This window comes from Accipiter gentilis, chromosome 8, assembly GCF_929443795.1.
Source record: "Accipiter gentilis chromosome 8, bAccGen1.1, whole genome shotgun sequence".
Lineage (NCBI taxonomy): Eukaryota > Metazoa > Chordata > Aves > Accipitriformes > Accipitridae > Astur > Astur gentilis.
The window spans coordinates 11,647,377-11,665,920 of NC_064887.1; the positions used below are offsets into that span (position 1 = coordinate 11,647,377).

Below are 18,544 nucleotides of genomic sequence, written 5' to 3' on the forward strand. Positions count from 1 at the left end.
GGCAGCTGGAGTGAGGAGACCAGGGTGGGTTTCAGTACTGCTGTGTCCTCTCCCTGAGTATGTTCCTGCTTGGGGACAAAGTCAGCGGCATGACTGTCCGGCACAGAGTGAGGCTGCGAGGTTGTCATTGTGCCAGCAAATGTGGCTCGTGGCTGCTTGACCTTTCCTGGTGGGGTGGCTGCTGGGGGCAGCCAAGACCTGCAGCTGGAGAGCTTGGATCCAACAGCCAGGCCTCCGACAGAGTGAGGAGCATCTGGTGGTGGCCACCTTGGTACCCTGCTCCCTCCGCTTTTCCGTGAGCATCAGCCCAGGGCTCGCATTGGTTTGCAGTGGGGCCAGCCTGGCTCAGGGGAAATGCAGGCTGAAAAAGAAGTGGCTCAGGGCCAGCAGCCATGGTGGGACATGCTGGGGATAGGTGCAGCTTTGCCATTGGGGGGATCCATGCTCTACCACCACGAAACATGGGAAGAATGTATCTTTCTGAGGTGCGAATGAGGAGCAGAGAGGGATTTCTTTGGTGCAGTAAGGTATTGCGGGGAGGGCCAGGAGGTATCAGAGAGGGCAAGGCTGTGAAAAAGAGCTAAAATGGGAATTGTAGGCGGAGAGGGAGATTCTGGGGGCAAAAGCAAGCAATGTGGAGGAGGGGAACTCAGAAGCACCAATGAGTCCTGACAGCAGTGCTGGGTTTCCTGCTCTCACGGTGTGGATCCAACATCCAGAGGCAGCGAATGCGCAGGGTCCAAGCCATCCAGCAAACTTGGGAGGTGGCATTCGTCTCTTCTTCTATTTTGGTTCATGCTTGGAGGAAGACAGGATCAGTGTGGGGTGTACAGAAGGAAAGCTGCTGTCTCAGATACATCCTTAGAGCCCCGATTGGGATGTCTGGGCTTTGGAGGCAAACGGATTCTTCCTGAGGGCAAAAGCAGTCTGTGGCCAAGGAAGGAGAGGAGGCTGATGGAAACCACTGCAGGACCAGAGACAGTGGTCATTAAAATCTTTAATTAGAAACTTAAAGACAGGAGAGGCAGCTCTGAGGACTGACAGTGCCTGTGGGCCCAGAAGATTTGGGGCTTAGAGGTATCCTTCGTGCATCATCGGTGAAGTCTGGCCTTTCCTTGAGTAAGGAGCAGGAGGTTTTGGTAGGCCCAATGTTTGCAGCTTGGTAACTCGCCCTGCCTGAGCGGTGCTTGGGCATGGCAGGGAAAGCTGCTGCCCTCAGCCCAGGAGACATGGTTGGGGCAGTCTGTCTGCCCCACGGAAATGCCAGTGGGTGACACAGTGTCTGTGGCGCTCAGCTGATGCCATCAAAAGGCTTGGGATGCTCTTCTCAGCCCGAAGTGGGAATAACCACAAAACCTCTGCTGTCTCACAGTGCAGGGGCAGCTCCCTCCAAGGACAAGCCAGCAGAGAGTCAACTTGAATCACCAAGGGGCCTCTGTGGTCCTCCAGGGTCTGAGGAGCTTCCTTGGAGGAGAGGACCTTCAGAAAACTCTTAGTGGGAATGGTCCCTCAGGCTTTGGCATGGGAAAACCAGATCTGCTTATGCAAAAGCCATAAGGAGCCCTCTGCCTCATCTTTTCACTTTTGTCCCAGATGTATTCTTGACTACCTTGAGTCCTTCCTTCAGCTTCTGGGCTAATACTGTCCTTCATCCGTTGGCCTATCTTGCTTCTTGTGCACAGCAAGTTGGCTGCCAGGTTGGCCGTGTGGAAAGTCCCTGCCTGTGTGTCCTGTCACACTGAGCCAGCGCTAATGTTTGAGGAGTCCTCAGGCAGTCTTTAACTTTGAGGTCATCCCATGACAGCATCTGGAGGGCAGCACCACTAAATCTATTTGAAATTCTGCCTTCCCGCTGGGGAGGAGGAGAAGGTCAGGTCTCTAGGGGATTCGTGTTCCTGGTTGCTGAGCTGATGTGAATTTAAGGGAAAAAAACCACACCTGAGTGCTGGAGAGAAAGTCTCTGCTGGCAGCAATTCCCCCTTGTCTTGCAGAGTTGCTGGGGTTGCTGAATGACCCCGGAGCGCATGTGTGGCACTTGACAAGCAGCTTCCAAAGACAGCTGGACCAGAGAGCTCCCAGCCACCATGCTGGGACCCGGTCTGGTTTCACTTGCCCCATCACTGTCAGATGGGTGTGAATCTTCAGGCTGCCCTGGCGGCTCCATCCAACCTTCCTCCCCATGAAAACAGGAGCCTTGGCAGAGCTTGACTCCTGGCTTTGCTGCTATTTTTAATCCCTTGTTAGAGTTCATTTCCTTTCTGGTGCCTGGTTATTTTCTCTCTGAGGTTTTCTGCTATTTATTTATTTGTGCGTGTCCTCCCCACCCCCGCCCTGAGCTGTTCCTTCATGTCTGTTTTCTCTCTGGATGCTGGAGAGGCAGCCTGGAGGCATTCAGCAACGCCACCACGTGCAGTCATGAGATGGCCCTTGTGAACCGCCGCCACGACGGCCAGCCCTGCTCTGGGCAGCTGCGGCTCGGCCGACTGGCAGAGCCCTCCCTGGCACCGCTGACCCTGGGGCCAGCACGGCCAGACCCCGAGCCACCAGCACGTGCTGGGCACAGTTGGCTGAGACAACCACGAGGGAGATGCCGGGGTGGCCACCTGTATCCCTTGGTTGCTTTTGCCATCAGTTTATCAGCTCCAGGCACTGGTTAAAAATAATAATTATCCCTTTTCTTTGTGTCGCCGCTCCTGGCTCTGGGTGAGACACTCTGGGAGTGCTTCCCATGCTACCCAGCTGATGTATCTCCCCTTCTTGGATTCAGGAGCTTGGGTTCGGGATGCACCAATGCATTGGCATGACCCACAAGGTCCCACCACCTTCTCAGCCCTGAAAATCTGCTGCTTTCCAGTCCAGGAGTGCCTTTCATTTTCTTAATGTTGGGCAGCTAATTTCTGAGTAAGGCGTTGAATTTTCCATGCCTGGCTTTGCTCTGTTTTCTAATTTGTAGATTTTTCCAGTCCTTACTTCTCAGTCTTTGTATCTGCCTGGAGAAGCCTTGCTTGGCTGTCAAACAGTTAAACCCCAAGCCCGCAGCGAGGGGGGGGTCTTGCTTGGAGTGTGATGGATTGCATTTTTATCTCTGTTTCTACAGCCAGTGTAAACGGGCTGGTGAAACACTCTTTCCACTCAAGATGTGCAATGGTGTTTCCTTAAATCTGAATCTGGCAGAACCAAAATCCAGCACATCTGAAACAGGGCTCTTTGGAGCAGGAATGCTGCTATATGAGAAATGTGTTACGCAGGCGCCGAGCTATTTTACATGCCGTTCCCTGCTCCTTTGGAGCCGAGACATGGAATCGCTCATCGGCTGCGTCACGGCATGTTGCTGCTGAAGCCCCCACGGTGCGAACGTTGGCAAGGGGAAGTGGGCAAATAGTGCCATTAATATTTAAACCCAGCACAAATCCCGTTGTTTGCTCTTAAATGTTTATCCATCTCCCCAGCGTAATTGGGCAGCCTGTTCTCTGCTGGGTTGCATTGCACGTGTGGGAATCTGCTATTACAACCCCCTCTCTGAATCTTTTATAGGAGAGCAAAATACATTTACAAGCAAATTTGAGTTTTATTTGGAGGCGCGGGAGGCGTGTTACTAATTTGGCTGCGGCCCGAACCCCAACGTGTGAAGTGCTCAATGTGTTGCGTGGGAGGAAGAGTTTTTATTTAGCTGCGTGCTTCTTTCCTTGCTGCTTGGGCTTTCCATCACTAACGCTATGTGTGAGCAGCGAGCGCTGAGGGTAGCCCTGGGAACCCCAGAAAAATGCAGCCACTTTTTGCATCTTGCTAATTCCTCCGCCTTTATCTGTCACAGCAGCCTCCGTGAGGGACCGAGGATGAGCTGAGCTTAGGCGAGATGAGTCACCCCCAGGCATCCATGCCCTCCTGGTCCCTGTAGATGCAGCCAGGTGACCCTATAGAGGCAGCTGAGATGACCCGGCTGGTCTGGATAGCTGCAGCTGGGAGCGACGGGTGGGATGGTGGCGAGGAGGATATTAAGAGTGTGATCGTCTGGGATACCTCAGCGATGGGGCCGGATAAGCGCTCATGGTAGACAGATTAGTCATCGGTTCCTGATAGGGGATAATCGCTGGCTTGTCTACTCTTTATCTGCACGATAAGGACTGGGTTGGGGGAGGGAGGGAAAAGGCATGGAAAAGCCAAGATGGCCAGGATGGACTATCCCTGGCGTGGTGGTCCCTCGTGGCTTACAGCGGGGCTGGGCCACCAGCAGCAGGGAAGCAGGATCAGGGCATGCATGGGGCTGTGGGTGAAAGCCCTCATGCTCATCCAGGGGCCATGATTTCCTTTCTGCTGCTTCAGCTCCCATCCCAATTATGTGGTTGTGTCGACTATAAATTATTCTGCAGAGGGGGCAGCAGCATCCTGTCCCTTCAGCATGGTGCAGGCTGCACCTAGAGCTTGCTGGAACCTCTCTTGGGTAGCCACTCTTAGCAGAAATTAAAGGAATTTTGTAAAGGACTTTAAATACAAATAGCTGTATCTTACCAGGTCAGGAGTGTTCTCAGCCTTTGCCAGAGGAGCAAAACCCCTAGGGTTGATGTCCTCTCGCTTACAAGCCAAAAAGAGACAGTTGCACTGCTGAGCAGTCATCCTGGAGCTCGATTTTCATGAATTGCTCTTGAGCTCCTGGTTCAGCAATGTGCAGAGCAGTGGGTGTGTAGCATCCCGAGCTGTCTCCGCGTGAAACTGATGTCTGCTCCCCAGCCAGATCCCAGTTGGGTGGGGAAAACATCATTAAGATTTCATTGGGAATGTGTTGGCTACAGCATCCTTTGGCTGACCGTGCAGCACCTGGCTCTTCCAGTGCTGACCCCCTTCCTCACTCAAGAGGGAGACGAGATGGGAGAAACAGAGCAAAGTGGAGTGGAGCATCCTCCAGCCACGCTGGTCTCTCCCTGAGGGTTTTCCCTGAGGAGTTTCTGCAGAGCAGGACTCAAAAGCAGGGAGCTGAAAAACTGAGTTTCTGTTCCCTTGTGCACTCCTGGCTGCTTGCTGGAGCCGTGCTGCTGCCTGCCCTGTGAGCCTGGGAAGCCAGGGCATGGCTGGGTGGTAGGGCAGCGCTCCGGCGGGGGGAAAATGGGAATTGAAAGGGGCAAGGCAAGGGGAGGTGGATCTAAGTTGCTGTTTAAAGTACTTGGGGTTTGGTTTTTTTTTTCTTGTTCTCTGGAAGATGATATACAGCCTGTGAACACAACGTGTGTGCCTGGCAAAGGCCCTGCTCTGGTCACAGTTTGCTCTTTGAAGGATTATTGATCCTTTGCTCTTTCTAGTGGAGGGTCTCTCCCAGGCAGGTACACTGATGCAGAGGGGCTCATCCCCAGTCCTAAAGCAATGAGGGACAGGACCAGGTGTTTAACTTGGGGCTCTGGAGCCCCCAGGCAGTGGTACCTTTGTCAGACTGCTCCTAATGTGTGGAAGGGCTTGCAGGAACTGGAGCTTACTGATGCTTAAACAAACTGGTGATGTGGAGCAGGAGGAGGAGCACCCCGGGTGATCCCTGGAGCCAGGGAGCGCTCTGGGCTCTGCAGCTGCACTGCCTGCACCCCTGGGACTTTGAAGGAAGGCAGGTCCCTGCTCTTCCTCAGCCTCACTTCACGTGAGGTGCAGAGGCAGAGGGGCTAGGCGTTAGCCCTGTGGTCAGGATCCCTCCTAATGGCTGCTGCCACCACCATGGAAGGAGAGCATAATGCTGCCAGCTGGGGCTCATTGCCTGGGAACCTGGTTGGTTTTCCCTTGCCTGAGCTGATAAAACAGGGGTGCGTCCACATAAAATAGAAGTAGGTCCGCTTCTTGCTGGTGGGACTGCTGACCCTGCTGCTATAAACACAGTTGTCTCTTTTCTCCTCCCTCCCTGTCCCCCCAGGCGCTCCTGACCCCACTGCTGGGGCCAGCATCGACGATGAGAACTGCTGGCACTTGGATGAGGAACAGGTCCGAGAGCAGGTGAAGCTGTTCCTATCTCAGGGAGGGTACTACGGCTCGGGGAAGCAGCTCAACTCCATGTTTGCCAAGGTGAGGAGGAGCCAGCTGCTCTCTCCCCTCTCCGCTCGGCGTGTCACGTAGCCGGCAGCTCGCCGGCTGCCCTGGCAGGGTGCCCGTCACAGCTGGGAATCTCTGCTCCAGTGCCTTCTTGCCTGGTCGCAGAGCAGGCGGTTGTAATCCAGGCTCTGGGTCAGGCCTGGGTTGTCTCACCCGCTCTCCTGGCAGGTCCCTTCCTCCCACGTGATGGGCTTGCCGTGATCCCTGCACAAGGGAGGGCTTTCCCCCATCTCCCCATCAGCATGGTGGGGGGAAGGCCAACCCTGCAGAGCCTACTGAGACCATGGAGAGGTGGCACCAGCCTACAGGCTCTTCCCTTTCTTTGCAGAAGGGCCTTTTTTTCATGTTCTTGATTGCTTGGTCCTCTTCACAACCTACGCTGTGACTGCTAATCAGTTGGACTCCAACCAGCCACGTCACAGCCATTGCATGAGTGTTGTAATGTATGACTATATGTTATACATACATATTGTATATGTACATATTTACAGTCTGGACCCCCAGACTGAGGGAGCTGTGGTTTGCCAGCAAGGTGACCGTGTCTTAAACACCTCTGAAGGACCATGGTTTGTCTCACCAAAGACCTTCTCGCTGTCCTTTCTAGGTCCGGGAGATGCTGCGCATGAGGGACTCCAACGGGGCCAGGATGCTGACGTTGATAACGGAGCAGTTCATGGCTGATCCTCGGCTCTCCCTCTGGAGGCAGCAGGGGACAGGCATAACGGAGAAGTGCCGGCAGCTCTGGGATGAGCTGGGTAAGGGTCACCACCTTGCAGAGAGCAGCAGCAGAGTTGTCTGGGCTGCCGGGCCAGCAGACATTGTCACAGAGGCCTTTAGGGCTCTTTTTTTGGGGTCAGAGGCCCTGAGAGATGCCAGGAGCTTACTCTATCCCCTGCTGGGGAAATCCTGGTGGGGCAGCTGGACCAGGCCCAAACTGCGCAGTTCAACACCTTAAACAAGCCCCTCTCCTGGAAAGGGGTCAAGGATGATGGGTGTACAGAGTGCAGCTGGTCCCATACTTGCAGCAGCCTGGTGTTTGGTGCGCTGCCCCGAAGCCTTTGCGAGGGAGGACACAAGGGCTGGTGAGCCCCAGGGGCTGGACGTAGCCTGGACATGGAAGTGGTGTTCCTGGAGGAACTGTGATCCAGAGGGGGAAAGACAGGTTCTCGGGTCGCATCCTGTCTAACAGATTTCTGCCTGCTCTGGTGCACGTTTCCAGGGTGAGGGGGGCAGGATGGCCAGTATAGAGCCTGGCTTTAAGGGAAATGCAGTTCTGAGTAATTCTAGCTAAGCACCTTAGATACCGGCTCAGCTGGCTGACACCATAATATCATTAGAATAAAACATTTAGATGACGTGGGCCCAGGGAGGTTGATTGTGTGGTGGAGTTAACCCAGCAGTTCTGGGCTCTCCTGGACATCTGGGATCTTAGGTGAATAGTTTGACTTGTGACATAGTTTTACGAGTGAGTTTGAGCTTTTCTGCAGCCTGCTGGTAGGAGTTGCTCTGTAAGGGCAAGGGCTCATGGGCTGGGACCAAAAGGATGTTGTAGACCTGGAAGAAGGGTGAGAGTGGTCCAGGGTCTGGAGCACCTGAAACCGCAGCTGGTATCATGGACCCTCCTACCAAGTGCCCCAAAAATGCAAACATAGCTTTGAGACCAGAGAGCTGGCCAAACTGCTCAGACAAGGGCCGGGCAGGGGTAGGATGTCTTGCTTCTGTGTGAAGTTCCCTGAATGGAAATAACCACGCCAGCTCTGGAGAACTCATCTGTGCTTGCTTGCCAAGAAGATGTTTCCAGGATTTTGGGATGCTGCAGCTAGATGGTTGGATATGCAAGGATCCTAGAGAGGTGGCCAAATTCACCAAGCCAGAATTTCTGCATGGAAGAAGGCAAACACATCAGCAAAATGTGGATGGGTGGGTGTCTGGGCAGGCCTGGACACAGGAAGCAGTTTGCCCAGAATTACAGTTATTTGGCCAGATTTCAAACCCGCTATCCAAGCCAAAAGCCCTCCCTCCCTTCCTGCACATACGAAGGGGGAGTGGTTGGGTTTCAGTCCTGGCTTACCCATGCAAGGACCAGGTTGGTGCACATAGTTTTGGTTGGCAGAGTGGGAGGAGGCAACAGCACGTCCCCATCAGCAGATGGCAAGGTGGGTAGGGAACGTCAGGGCCCTACGAAGGCTGGATCAGTGTGACAGCAGGTGAAGCGTGGTGCCAGCCAACACACGTCAGAGCGAGCGCTCACGTGGCATAGGCATGTCACGCAGGAGGGTCTGGGCATCTCCATGCTGAAGAGAAGCCCCTGTGGATGACATGGTGATAGTCCAAGAAGCGGCTCCAGGGCAGGATGGGCATGGACTATACTCAAAGCAGGGATTATTCCCTTCACCTTACAGGAGCCTTTTGGATTTGGCCTTGGGCAGCGTTTGCTGTAGGAACAGAGCATCCCTCTGAAGTAAGGGTGGAGGCACAGAGGGACAAGAGCTGCACCAAGTTGGTGGTGTTCACCAGTAATGAATATCAGCAACGTGGAGAGATGTCCCAAACCATCACTGGGCACGTAATGGTAGCTGGGGCGTGTGGGGCGGTGGAGGCACATTGTCCAATTGCCTGTGGGTTGCAGATGCCAAAGCTGCCTGGCATTCCCACTGCTGCCAAAGGGAGGGATGAGGGGCCTGTTGCCAGCTGCTGCAGGAAGCCCCAGCATAGACTGTGTTCCCCTGACACGTGGAAGAGAAAAATGGGCCTCACGGAAATTATTTTGGGCATGAGTTTAATAATTAATCATCGATTTTAGCAAAGACTGCATCACAGACTTGCGTGGGATTGGAAGAAGATCAGTCTTAAAGAAGATTGTGGATTTATGCTGGGGAAAATGTAAAGGATTTTGCAGGATTTCAGAGTTTAAAAAAAAAATTAAAATAAAAAGGGCATCATTTGCTTGCGCATGTGCTGCCAACTGAACATCTATTGCCCCGTCTGCTGGGGAGCCAAAGGAAAGACCTGCTGGATGGAGAGCTCTGCAGCGTGGGAGTATTTGCCCTGGCGCATTAGTACTTACGATTAAAGCCTAATTACAAAAAATAGACGAAAAACCAGCTGAAGTGCAGCCTGACCTTAATCTGCCTGGAGACGGGTTTATTTATCTCGGCCACTTGTTTACAGTGGGGAATTTCAGCAGATTAAGCCGGGGAGCGACCCTGTGGGAAACAGGAGAATTTGTTTGATGGTTTGGAAACTTGGGCGCGGGATCGGAGCGCCTGTCCTCTCTGGGGCCAGCAGCCGGGACCGCTGGGCTGGGAAGGCTCCGACCCCCCCCGTCCATGCACCCAGCCCTGTCATCAAAAAGCATTTTTGTTTAGAGGCTTAGCTTAATCGTGATCTGCCGCTTTGTTCCCCACTTAACCTCCTGCTATCAGAAAGTTCAGATGAAGGTTTCTGCAGCATGTGAACAGACACAGATTCTGATCTGGTGTGGCGTTTTGGCTCAGCACAGGAGTAACTTATGCTGTCAGCTGATGTCACTTGACCATAGGGCTCAGAAAACCCCTCTTTTCCATCTCCCAGATAACTACTGCGGCCAAAACAGATGCAAATCCCTCTTCCCTTCTTGTCCTCACCTCCCCACCACATCTTCCCTTCTGCAGGAGAGCCCAGGGACACAGCATTTTGGCAGGCAAAGGATGCCTCAGAGGGCTCCCAAAAATAGGTTGCAAAGTCATGAGGCTTCCGAGGATCGCATCTTAGCCGAGCTGTGGGAGCCAAAAATCCAGCAGGCACATCCCGTTCCTGGGGGCAGTGGAGTGGGGGCACTGAGCTTTGTTACCACCGTTTAGCCGAGCCACTCTGCTTGCTGTTGGAGGTGTGAGCCAAAATTGCTGCAGGCCGCTTTTTGCCTCAGAAGCTCTGGAGCGGGTGAAGAGGGGCAGTGACAACAGGTGGGAGCACTGGTGGGAAGGGGGTGCCCCAAACCAGTCAGAGTCCTGGGATGCCCAGCACCAGGAGCTGAGTGCAGGATTTAGCTCGTGGCCGCCTGAAGAGGTGGGGAGTTTTATGCTCTTGGGGTGGCAGTGGGCAGGCGCCCACTGCTCAGCTGAGGGGCAGTAACCAGAGCCTTAAGGGAGATGCATTTTCTGGAGCTGAGACCTGATTTTCTTCAAAGACACTGTGTCCGTGCAGCCCCCGTGGAGCCTACAGGAGCCTGGGAGCGAGTGACATAGACCTGCTCTGGGAGGGATGGGCCCGAAAGCCCATCAGGAGATAGCTTTTCTCTTGCACATGCATTAATCACTAATGTTGCAGCTCAAAAGTCTTATTCCCCCAGTTCATCAGAAAGGAGTGAGGTTTTGATGGGGTTTCCTGGGATCAGTGGAGCCGAGAGGTGGATGGACCTGGACCAGGCAAGGGCTGCTTTGAATATTTGCTGATCTTCAGTGCCTGCAGTTGCTTTTCCCATGCCCATTCCTGGATGCGATGCTGCTGCCACCATCTGTGTTGTGACGCTGTGACGTCTCTCCTGCTGAGCCAAGCCGCTCTGAGGAGCTGGACGTGCACAGCCTCCATGCCTTATTAATGATGTGAACCGAACATGTCCCCAAGTCCCAACTGGCAGAGGACAGGTCCCAGGAGATGCACCCCAAAAGCACCACCAAGGTTCAGCTATAACCCAGAGGAGCGGGGAGACACCAGAGTGGAGCTGGAGTCAGGACATCGCTGCTTAGCCAGGTTTTGCCTTACACTGCCCGGAAAAGGGACTGGCTGCCTGTCTCGGCGTCACAGCCTCACTTGGGGCTGTGTGGCTCAATGGTGTGGCTGTGCAGCTGGGGAATTGCCACACGAAACACAGTGAGCGAGGGAGGTGGTTTGGGCACATGGAGGAATCCCCTTGCCATGTAGCAGAGCCATATCAGGTGATGTTGTCCTGCTGCTGGCTGTCACTTAGGGATAGGAACTTTGGCTCTGGGAGTGATGGAGAGGTGGGGGAGAGCAGCTGGCTGGCCAGGGAGAAGGAAGGTGCTCCAGGTTTCTGCTGGGCCCATGGAAGAGAGGCAGGGAAGGGCGTTTCTCTGAGAGGCTGAGCTGTCCCATGTGCATGGCAGGATCCAACAGGGGCAGAGGGAGGAGCAGCACAGGCTGTTTAGCCTGGGGGAATCCCCAAGGACACTGCAGCTGTGCCAGTATGCAGCCATCTCACCCCATGGGGCAGGCACAAGGGAGGGGACATGCTGTATCGTGGCAGCCTTGCAGGGAAATTTGGGCAGAAATGCAATTAGCTAAAGGAGAATTCACCATTTTGCACTTATCTGGGTTGCTGCAGCCCTTTTCAGAGCAGTGGGTGACCCAGGAGAATCAGTAAGGCTCAGCTAGCAGCATCAGTGTCAGCCCTGTCTTATCAAAGTATGAGTTGGATCTTAATGACGACAGATGTCCTTGGGCCTGGGTTTGCCTCTCACACAGCAGACAGCATCATCAGGTCTGTGAGGTCCCATGGTTGACCCAGAGGGTGTCAGCATGGGCATCCTACTGATGGGCACCTCTGCTTGCAAGACCCGGAGGGTTTACCCCTTGGAGGGCTCTTGCCTGCGAGACATCAAGCCAAGCTCCAGGTTTCTCTGCTGGTTCCCCTGGAAGCTGGGGACTACTGGGGATTAAAAAAGAAAAAGAAAAAAAAAGGGGGGGAAGAAAATACACCAAATCTCTTTTTTAAATAGTTGAATGCAAATGGCTTGAAGAACAATGGCAGATGAAATAGCATTCGAAGCGGGCTTTAAAGCACTTGGAACGTGGGTAGGATCAAAATCAGGTTAGTCTTTAGAGATACAGACGCTGCAGCTTGCCAGGGTGTTTTTAAGCATGCTTTGATGTGTAGTTCAAACACTAGATTTGTCCTGGCAGACACAAGCACTCACAAATTCATACACACCCGCTCTCTCCTTCCCTCCTCCCCACTGTCCCCCATCTCATGAGATTATAATTTAGCTTCATTACAGAGGAGTTTTACTTTTATTTAAAAGCTGTCTAAATCCCCCTCCTGGGTCCGTGCATTATGCTGAAATGAGTTTATGAACGCTCATGAAACCTTGCAGGCTCCAACGATGAGTGCAGCAGCAGAAGAGCTTTGCCCCGCGGGTATGGTGGTGGCACCTCCTTGATTTCTTGGCTTTGTTTAGGGGCACTGTGGGTGTGCGTGGTTTTAAACCCGCACTGCAAGCTGGAAGAGAAATCCTGCTGGCTCCGGCAGCTGCGCAAGTGGGGCGAGATGGACGTCTGTCCCCTGGAAGATGGCAATTACGGTAATGAGCTTCCCAACATCACCAATGCGCTTACACAGAGCTCCAGTCACAGCCAAGGTGAGTCCGGGCAAGGAGTGGAAATCCAGCCGGTGGCCACAGGGGTTGGGTCCGGGTCAAAACTCACCCCAAAGTTGAGAGATCTCAATTCACCTGCTGGTGATGTCTCTGGGAGTCACAGGAATACAAAACATTTCTTTTTACAGCCTCTGATTTTAGATACACTTGGAAACGTTTGGCACTTTGCTACATCTTGGGTGAAGTGACCTGTATTTTGAACATCAAATTAGAGGCCATTTTAAAGCAATTTGACCTTGGGGGAGTTTGGACCCCTATGGTCTGTGTAAGTTTGGGTATGGAGTTTTACAGAAAACCAGCACTGCTTGAATCAGAGCAGAGCTGAGCTCAGAAGCTCTGGCTGTAAAAATGTGAGAGTGAGGAGTTGGAGATGATGCAGAGCTTCTTTCCCAGCCCTTGAGCCTTGCTTATGGGGTTTGATTCAGGTGGTAGATAAATCATTAGCCAGGAATGTTAAATGCAGTTCAAGTGCAGAGCACAAATGGAGCAATGTAGTTATGGCGTTGTTCCTTCGTGCTAAAATATTTTCTCAACCCCTGACAAAGCATTTGATCCCTTTAAATTTAAGCACTTTTCCCCTTTCTTTTTGCCTGAAGTATAGAACCATAGAATCATTTAGGTTGGAAAAGACCTTCAAGATCATCAAGTCCAAGCATCAACCATGCCTACTAAACCATGTCCTGAAGTACCCTGGCTACTTGCTTTTTGAATACCTCCAGGGATGGTGACTCAACCACTTCCCTGGGCAGCCTATTCCAATGTCTGACAACCCTCTCAGTAAAAAATTTTTTCCTAATATCTAACCTAAATCTCCCTTGCCTCAACTTGATGCCATTTCCTCTCATCCTATCTCCAGCCACCTGACAGAAGAGACCAGGACCCACCTCACTACAACCCCCCTTCAGGTAGTTGTAGAGAGCGATAAGGTCTCCCCTCAGCCTCCTTTTCTCCAGACTAAACAGCCCCAGTTCCCTCAGCTGCTCCCCAGAAGACTTGTGCTCCAGGCCCCTCACCAACTTGGTTGCCCTTCTCTGGACACGCTCCAGCACCTCAATGTCTTTCCTGCAATGAGGGGCCCAAAACTGAACACAGGACTCGAGGTGCGGCCTCACCAGTGCCGAGTACAGGGGAACAACCACCTCCCTGCTCCTGCTGGCCACACTATTTCTGATACAGGCCAGGATGCTGTTGGCCTTCTTGGCCGCCGGGGCACACTGCTGGCTCACATTCAGCCGGCTGTCAGCCAGCACCCCCAGATCCTTTTCTGCCGGGCAGCTTTCCAGCCACTCTTCCTTCCCCAAGCCTGTAACGCTGCATGCGGTTGCTGTGACCAAAGTGCAGGACCCGGCACTTGGGTCTTGTTGAACCTCATACAGTTGGCCTCAGCCCATCGATCCAGCCTGTCCAGATCCCTCTGTGGAGCCTTCCTACCCTCGAGCAGATCGACCCTGCCTCCCAACTTGGTGTCATCTGCAAACTTGCTGAGGGTACACTCGATCCCCTCATCCAAATCATCGATAAAGATATTAAACAGAACAGGGCCCAACACTGAGCCCTAGGAAACACCACTTGTGACCCACCACCAACTGGATTTCACCCCATTCACCTCAACCCTCTGGGCTTGTCCATCCAGACAGTTTTTCACCCAGCGAAGAGTACACTTGTCCAAGCCATGAGACACCAGCTTCTCAAGGAGTATGCCATGAGAGACAGTGCCAAAGGCCCTGCTGAAGTCGACGTAGACAACACCCACAGCCTTTCCCTCATCCACCACGCGGGTCACCTGGTCATAGAAGGAGATCAGGTTGGTCAAGCAGGACCTGCCTTTTGTAAACCCATGCTGGCTGGGCCTCATCCCCTGCTTGTCCTGGACTTGTCATGTGAGTGTTCTCAAGACAAACCGTTCCATAATCTTCCCCGGTACTGAGGTCAGGCTGACAGGCCTGTAGTTCCCCGGATCCTCGCTCCGACCCTTCTTATAAATGGGAGTCACATTGGCAAGCCTCCAGTCCTCTGGGGCCTCCCCTGTTGTGACCAGGATCACTGATAGATGATAGAGAGTGGCTTGGCAAGGACCTCTGCCAGTTCCCTAAGTACTCTTGGATGGATCCTATCAGGTCCCATAGATTTGTGAGTGTCCAGATGGCGTAGTAGGTCACTAACTATTTCCTCCTGGACAGGGAGGTATGTTCTGTTCTTCATCCTTACCCTCCAGCTCAAGGGGTGGAGTACCCTGAGGATAACTGGACTCACTATTAAAGACTGAGGCAAAGAAGGCATTAAGTACCTCAGCCTTTTCCTCATCTCTGGTTGCTACATTCCTTTCCGTATCCATTAAAAGATAGATATTCTCCTTGGGATTCTTTTTGCTGTTAACATATTTGTAAAAACATGTTTTATTGTCCCTTACAATAGTGGCCAGATTTAGTTCTAGCTGAGCTTTTGCCTTTCTAATTTTCTCACTGTATGATCTAAGAAGATCGCTGTATTCCTCCCAAGTTGCCCACCCTTTCCTCCAGAGATGATAAACTCTCCTTTTTTTCTTGACTCCTAGCAAAAGCTCCCTGTTCAGCCAGGCCAGTCGTTTTGCTCAGCGGTTTGACTTGCGGCACATGGGAATAGCCTGGTCCTGAGCCGTTAAGATTTCCTTCTTTAAAGAATGCCCATCCCTCCTGGACCCCTTTGCCCTTCAGGCCTGTCTCCCAAGGGACTCTCTCAACCAGTGCCTTGAAGAGGCCAAAGTTTGCTCTCTGGAAGTCCATAGTGGTGGTTTTGCTGACCACCTTCCTTGCCTCACCAAGAACTGAAAATTCTATCATTTCACGGTCGCTAAGCCCAAGACGGCCTCCGACCATCACACCTCCCACCAATCCTTCCCTATTCGTAAACAATAGATCTAGCAATGCTCCTGCCCTGGTTGGCTCACCCACCAGCTGTGTCAGGAAGTTATCTTCCACACGCTCCAGGAACCTCCTCGATTGTTTACTCCCTGCTGTGTTGTATTTCCAGCAGATGTCTGGAAAGTTAAAGTCCCCCACGAGGACAAGGGCACACGATTCTGAGACTACTGCCAGCCGCTTGTAGAACGATTCATTCAAGTAGATGTTAGTTGAAAGTTCCTGCTCTTACCGTGCCTCCATCTGCTGCACTGGAATTGCTCTTTGGTGTATTACATGTGGCCAAAGTGGGAAGAGGAGAGGGGGACAGCAGCCATGCCCTGAAGGAAACTTCACTCCTCTGGGTGGGATTAGTCCCTCAGCAGCAGTTCAGGAGCGTGGCTGTCCTGCCAACCCACCCCAGCCACAGCAGGACTGCAGGCCCTGGCCTCTTGCCGCACCTCCTCGGGCGCATCCTCGGGGAGCAGCTGAATTTAAACCTGGCCTTGCTTTATGTCCTGCACCAGCCCCGGCAGTCCGCTCTGGTGTTCACAGCCCCGCTGAGGATTTGCTCTGGCATTCAGGGCAGGTTGCCGGGCCTGAGCAGGTCACTTTTTTTAGACATGCAGGGAGCTTCCGAAGCGCATGCCGGGGATGTCCCCTTGTCCCCGCGCTCCTGCCTCTCTAAGCAGGAGACTGAAAGCAGCACGGATCTTGGACGTGTCCTGGGGTTAATGTTTGTGCATGTGCAAATACTGCTGCAGATTGTTGCCAGCCTCTTTTATTACTGAAGGGAGAACAGCTGATTCCTGAAATCCTTCCTAGTAAAGTGAGCAGGCTTGGTTCTGTACGTATGAACACCTGTTTAATTTCTCTCCACCTCAGGGTGCCTACGGCATTCAGGCTAATTGCTTGTTGCCATCGTTTCCAGAGCGTGTTTATCTAGCCTCCCTGGATCGGCTTTGAGCAGTGCCTTTTGTTTTCCCCCTTGAATGCATTTAACTTGGCCAGTCTTGCGGGTTGCAGGACCTAACATTCAGTGTTGCATCCCCTTTGGGACTTCCCGTTTTGCAGCCTGCCAGCTGCGTTTGGCCCTCATGATCTGGTGTGATAGCAGAATTGCTCCAGACAAGCTTTTTCCTCCCGACAAACCACTTGTCTGATCTGTCTGGATGGAGTGAAATGCTTGTCCAGCATTCTATAGCTTCAGAAATGTCAGTGAAGTTACAGAGTAGCTCTGAAGAGGAGCACAGACAGCTGCTGTAGAGCAGCAGTGGGGTTGCAGACGATGCCGTCTCCTCCCTTCCAGCTCTCTCCCACAGCCCGCAGAGGTTGCTGGAGGGTGATGGTTCCTGCCATCGCCCAGAGGTGGATGAGACATGCTCATGCGATTCCCTTCGCAGTTTCAGGTGCTGCTGATCTAAGCAGCTGTGGCTCAGTGAAGCCAGGGCTTTGCGTTGGAGCGGAAGAGGAATGCTCGTAGTGCTTGCAGTACTAATGCTGAGGAAGCCCAGCCCTGACCCCTGGCAGCTGCCTGCACGCTGGGCAACACAGAGGTGGGAATGCACCGCCACATTTCAAGGCATCAGCCTCATATGTGACAGTGGATTATCATCAGAAAGCTAATGGTAGGGCAGTCCCTGCCTCTTTTCTCATCTCTCTGGTCAGGGCAGCTGTTCTAGCCAGTTACTTAGCAATGCTGTCTAAGGAGACAGCAGTCTCCATCGGAGATGGGATGGGCAGCAAAGGTATCTAAAAGTAATCTGCTGCAGCACAGGAGCCAGAGCCCCTGTGCTCAGCTCGGAAATGACTGGGGTGGGACCAGGTGGGGCTTTGCTCTCATTGTAAAGACATTGCTCTGCCTGGGGAGGTCATGTCTGGGGGCAGGAATGGGCTGCCCCTGCCCCACCAAGGCACTGATGGTTTTTCTCTTTGCAGACTCGCTGGCCAGGCCCAGACGAACTGTGTTCACCCGGGCGATCGAGGGCTGTGATCTCCACTGGCAGGACAGCCACCTGCAGCGCATCATTAGCAGTGACTTCTATGTGTCTCACTCCTACCAGCGGGAGGGCGAGAGCCTCCTCTTCAACTCCCAGGGGCAGCCACTGTGGCTAGGTGAGCATCCAAACCAGCAGCCCCTTGCATGGCCTGGGTGGGTAGGGTTGCTAGTGGAGAAGAGCCACCCAAAGCATCAAAGAAGCTTTGCTGCCCTGGGTCCTTGCAAACTTCTGCATCCTAGACTGAAAGTGCCTCCCTGGCCCTTAGCCTAAGGACTAGGGCAAGCGGAAGAACTTAAATGCCCTCCCACACCCCAGCCACAGTTCTTATAGTAAGGCCCCCATCTTTACAGTCTGGGTTCCCCTTGGGCAGCTTGGATCAGGCTTTTTGTGTCCTCTTTCATCCTGCCAGTGTTTGGCTGTCCCCAGTGCAGGCTCTCACTGTTCCCAGTACAGCGGGACTGGACACTTAAAAGTCCCTTGAAAGTTGTCTGGGAAGTACAGCTGTATCCTCTGGATTTTTTCTTTCCTGCTCTCACCCTCTCTTTAGGCTTCCCTGAAAGGCAATTAGCAGACAGTATAATTAAGCCTTGTATGAGCTTAAGGCATACTGGACCAGTCAAGCCCAGTACCCTCCGGTGTTGTAGACCTTTAGTCCACGTACCTCAACCCACACAACTTCTCTGCTGCAAAATCATGATCCTGGGTAGATCTGCAGACCCTTGACAGCTACATGTCTGGGATGAGAAAGAGTGAGATGAAGGGCTTAGGGGGTGCCTGGTGTGGCCCTCAGACTGACCCCAAAATGGGTGATGCAAGCCTTCCACATCTCCAGGTGGGTAGATGCCTCATCCCTCCAACCCAAGAGGTGAATGTCTGCACATGGAACAGGTCAAAACCCACCAATGCATTGTCATCCGTTCCAGGAGCCAGGGTCTGCCATCACCCAGCCAAATGGGAAGAGAATATTCAAAATCACCCAGAGATGTGGTTTCTGGAGCAGCAGACACAAGTTGCTATTAAGGCCAGGAGATAAGTTAAAAAGGGTCCTTGTGAAGGCTGCTGGTACACCTCTGCTAGCTTAGCTGGAGCAGGAGAGGACATTTCTACTCTGAGAAGAGTTTTGTGTAGCTGCAGGCATCAGATCTCCTACCTGTACAGCCACAGGCAGCAGTGCTGGGTTAATGCTTCCATGGACTCCATCTAGCAGGGACATGGTGGCCACAGCTCCCCT

At 53.0% G+C, this 18,544-nt stretch overlaps 1 protein-coding gene across 1 annotated transcript in view; it reads left to right on the plus strand.

Moving 5' to 3' along the window:
• ZSWIM5 (zinc finger SWIM-type containing 5) overlaps window positions 1-18,544 on the plus strand; it is a 104,446-nt gene that overhangs the window by 74,146 nt on the left and 11,756 nt on the right. The window contains exons 3-6 of the mRNA XM_049807451.1: window positions 5,888-6,036; window positions 6,668-6,818; window positions 12,240-12,419; window positions 17,252-17,428. Coding sequence (XP_049663408.1) covers window positions 5,888-6,036; window positions 6,668-6,818; window positions 12,240-12,419; window positions 17,252-17,428 — 657 coding nt within the window. The remainder of the gene's footprint in view (window positions 1-5,887; window positions 6,037-6,667; window positions 6,819-12,239; window positions 12,420-17,251; window positions 17,429-18,544) is intronic.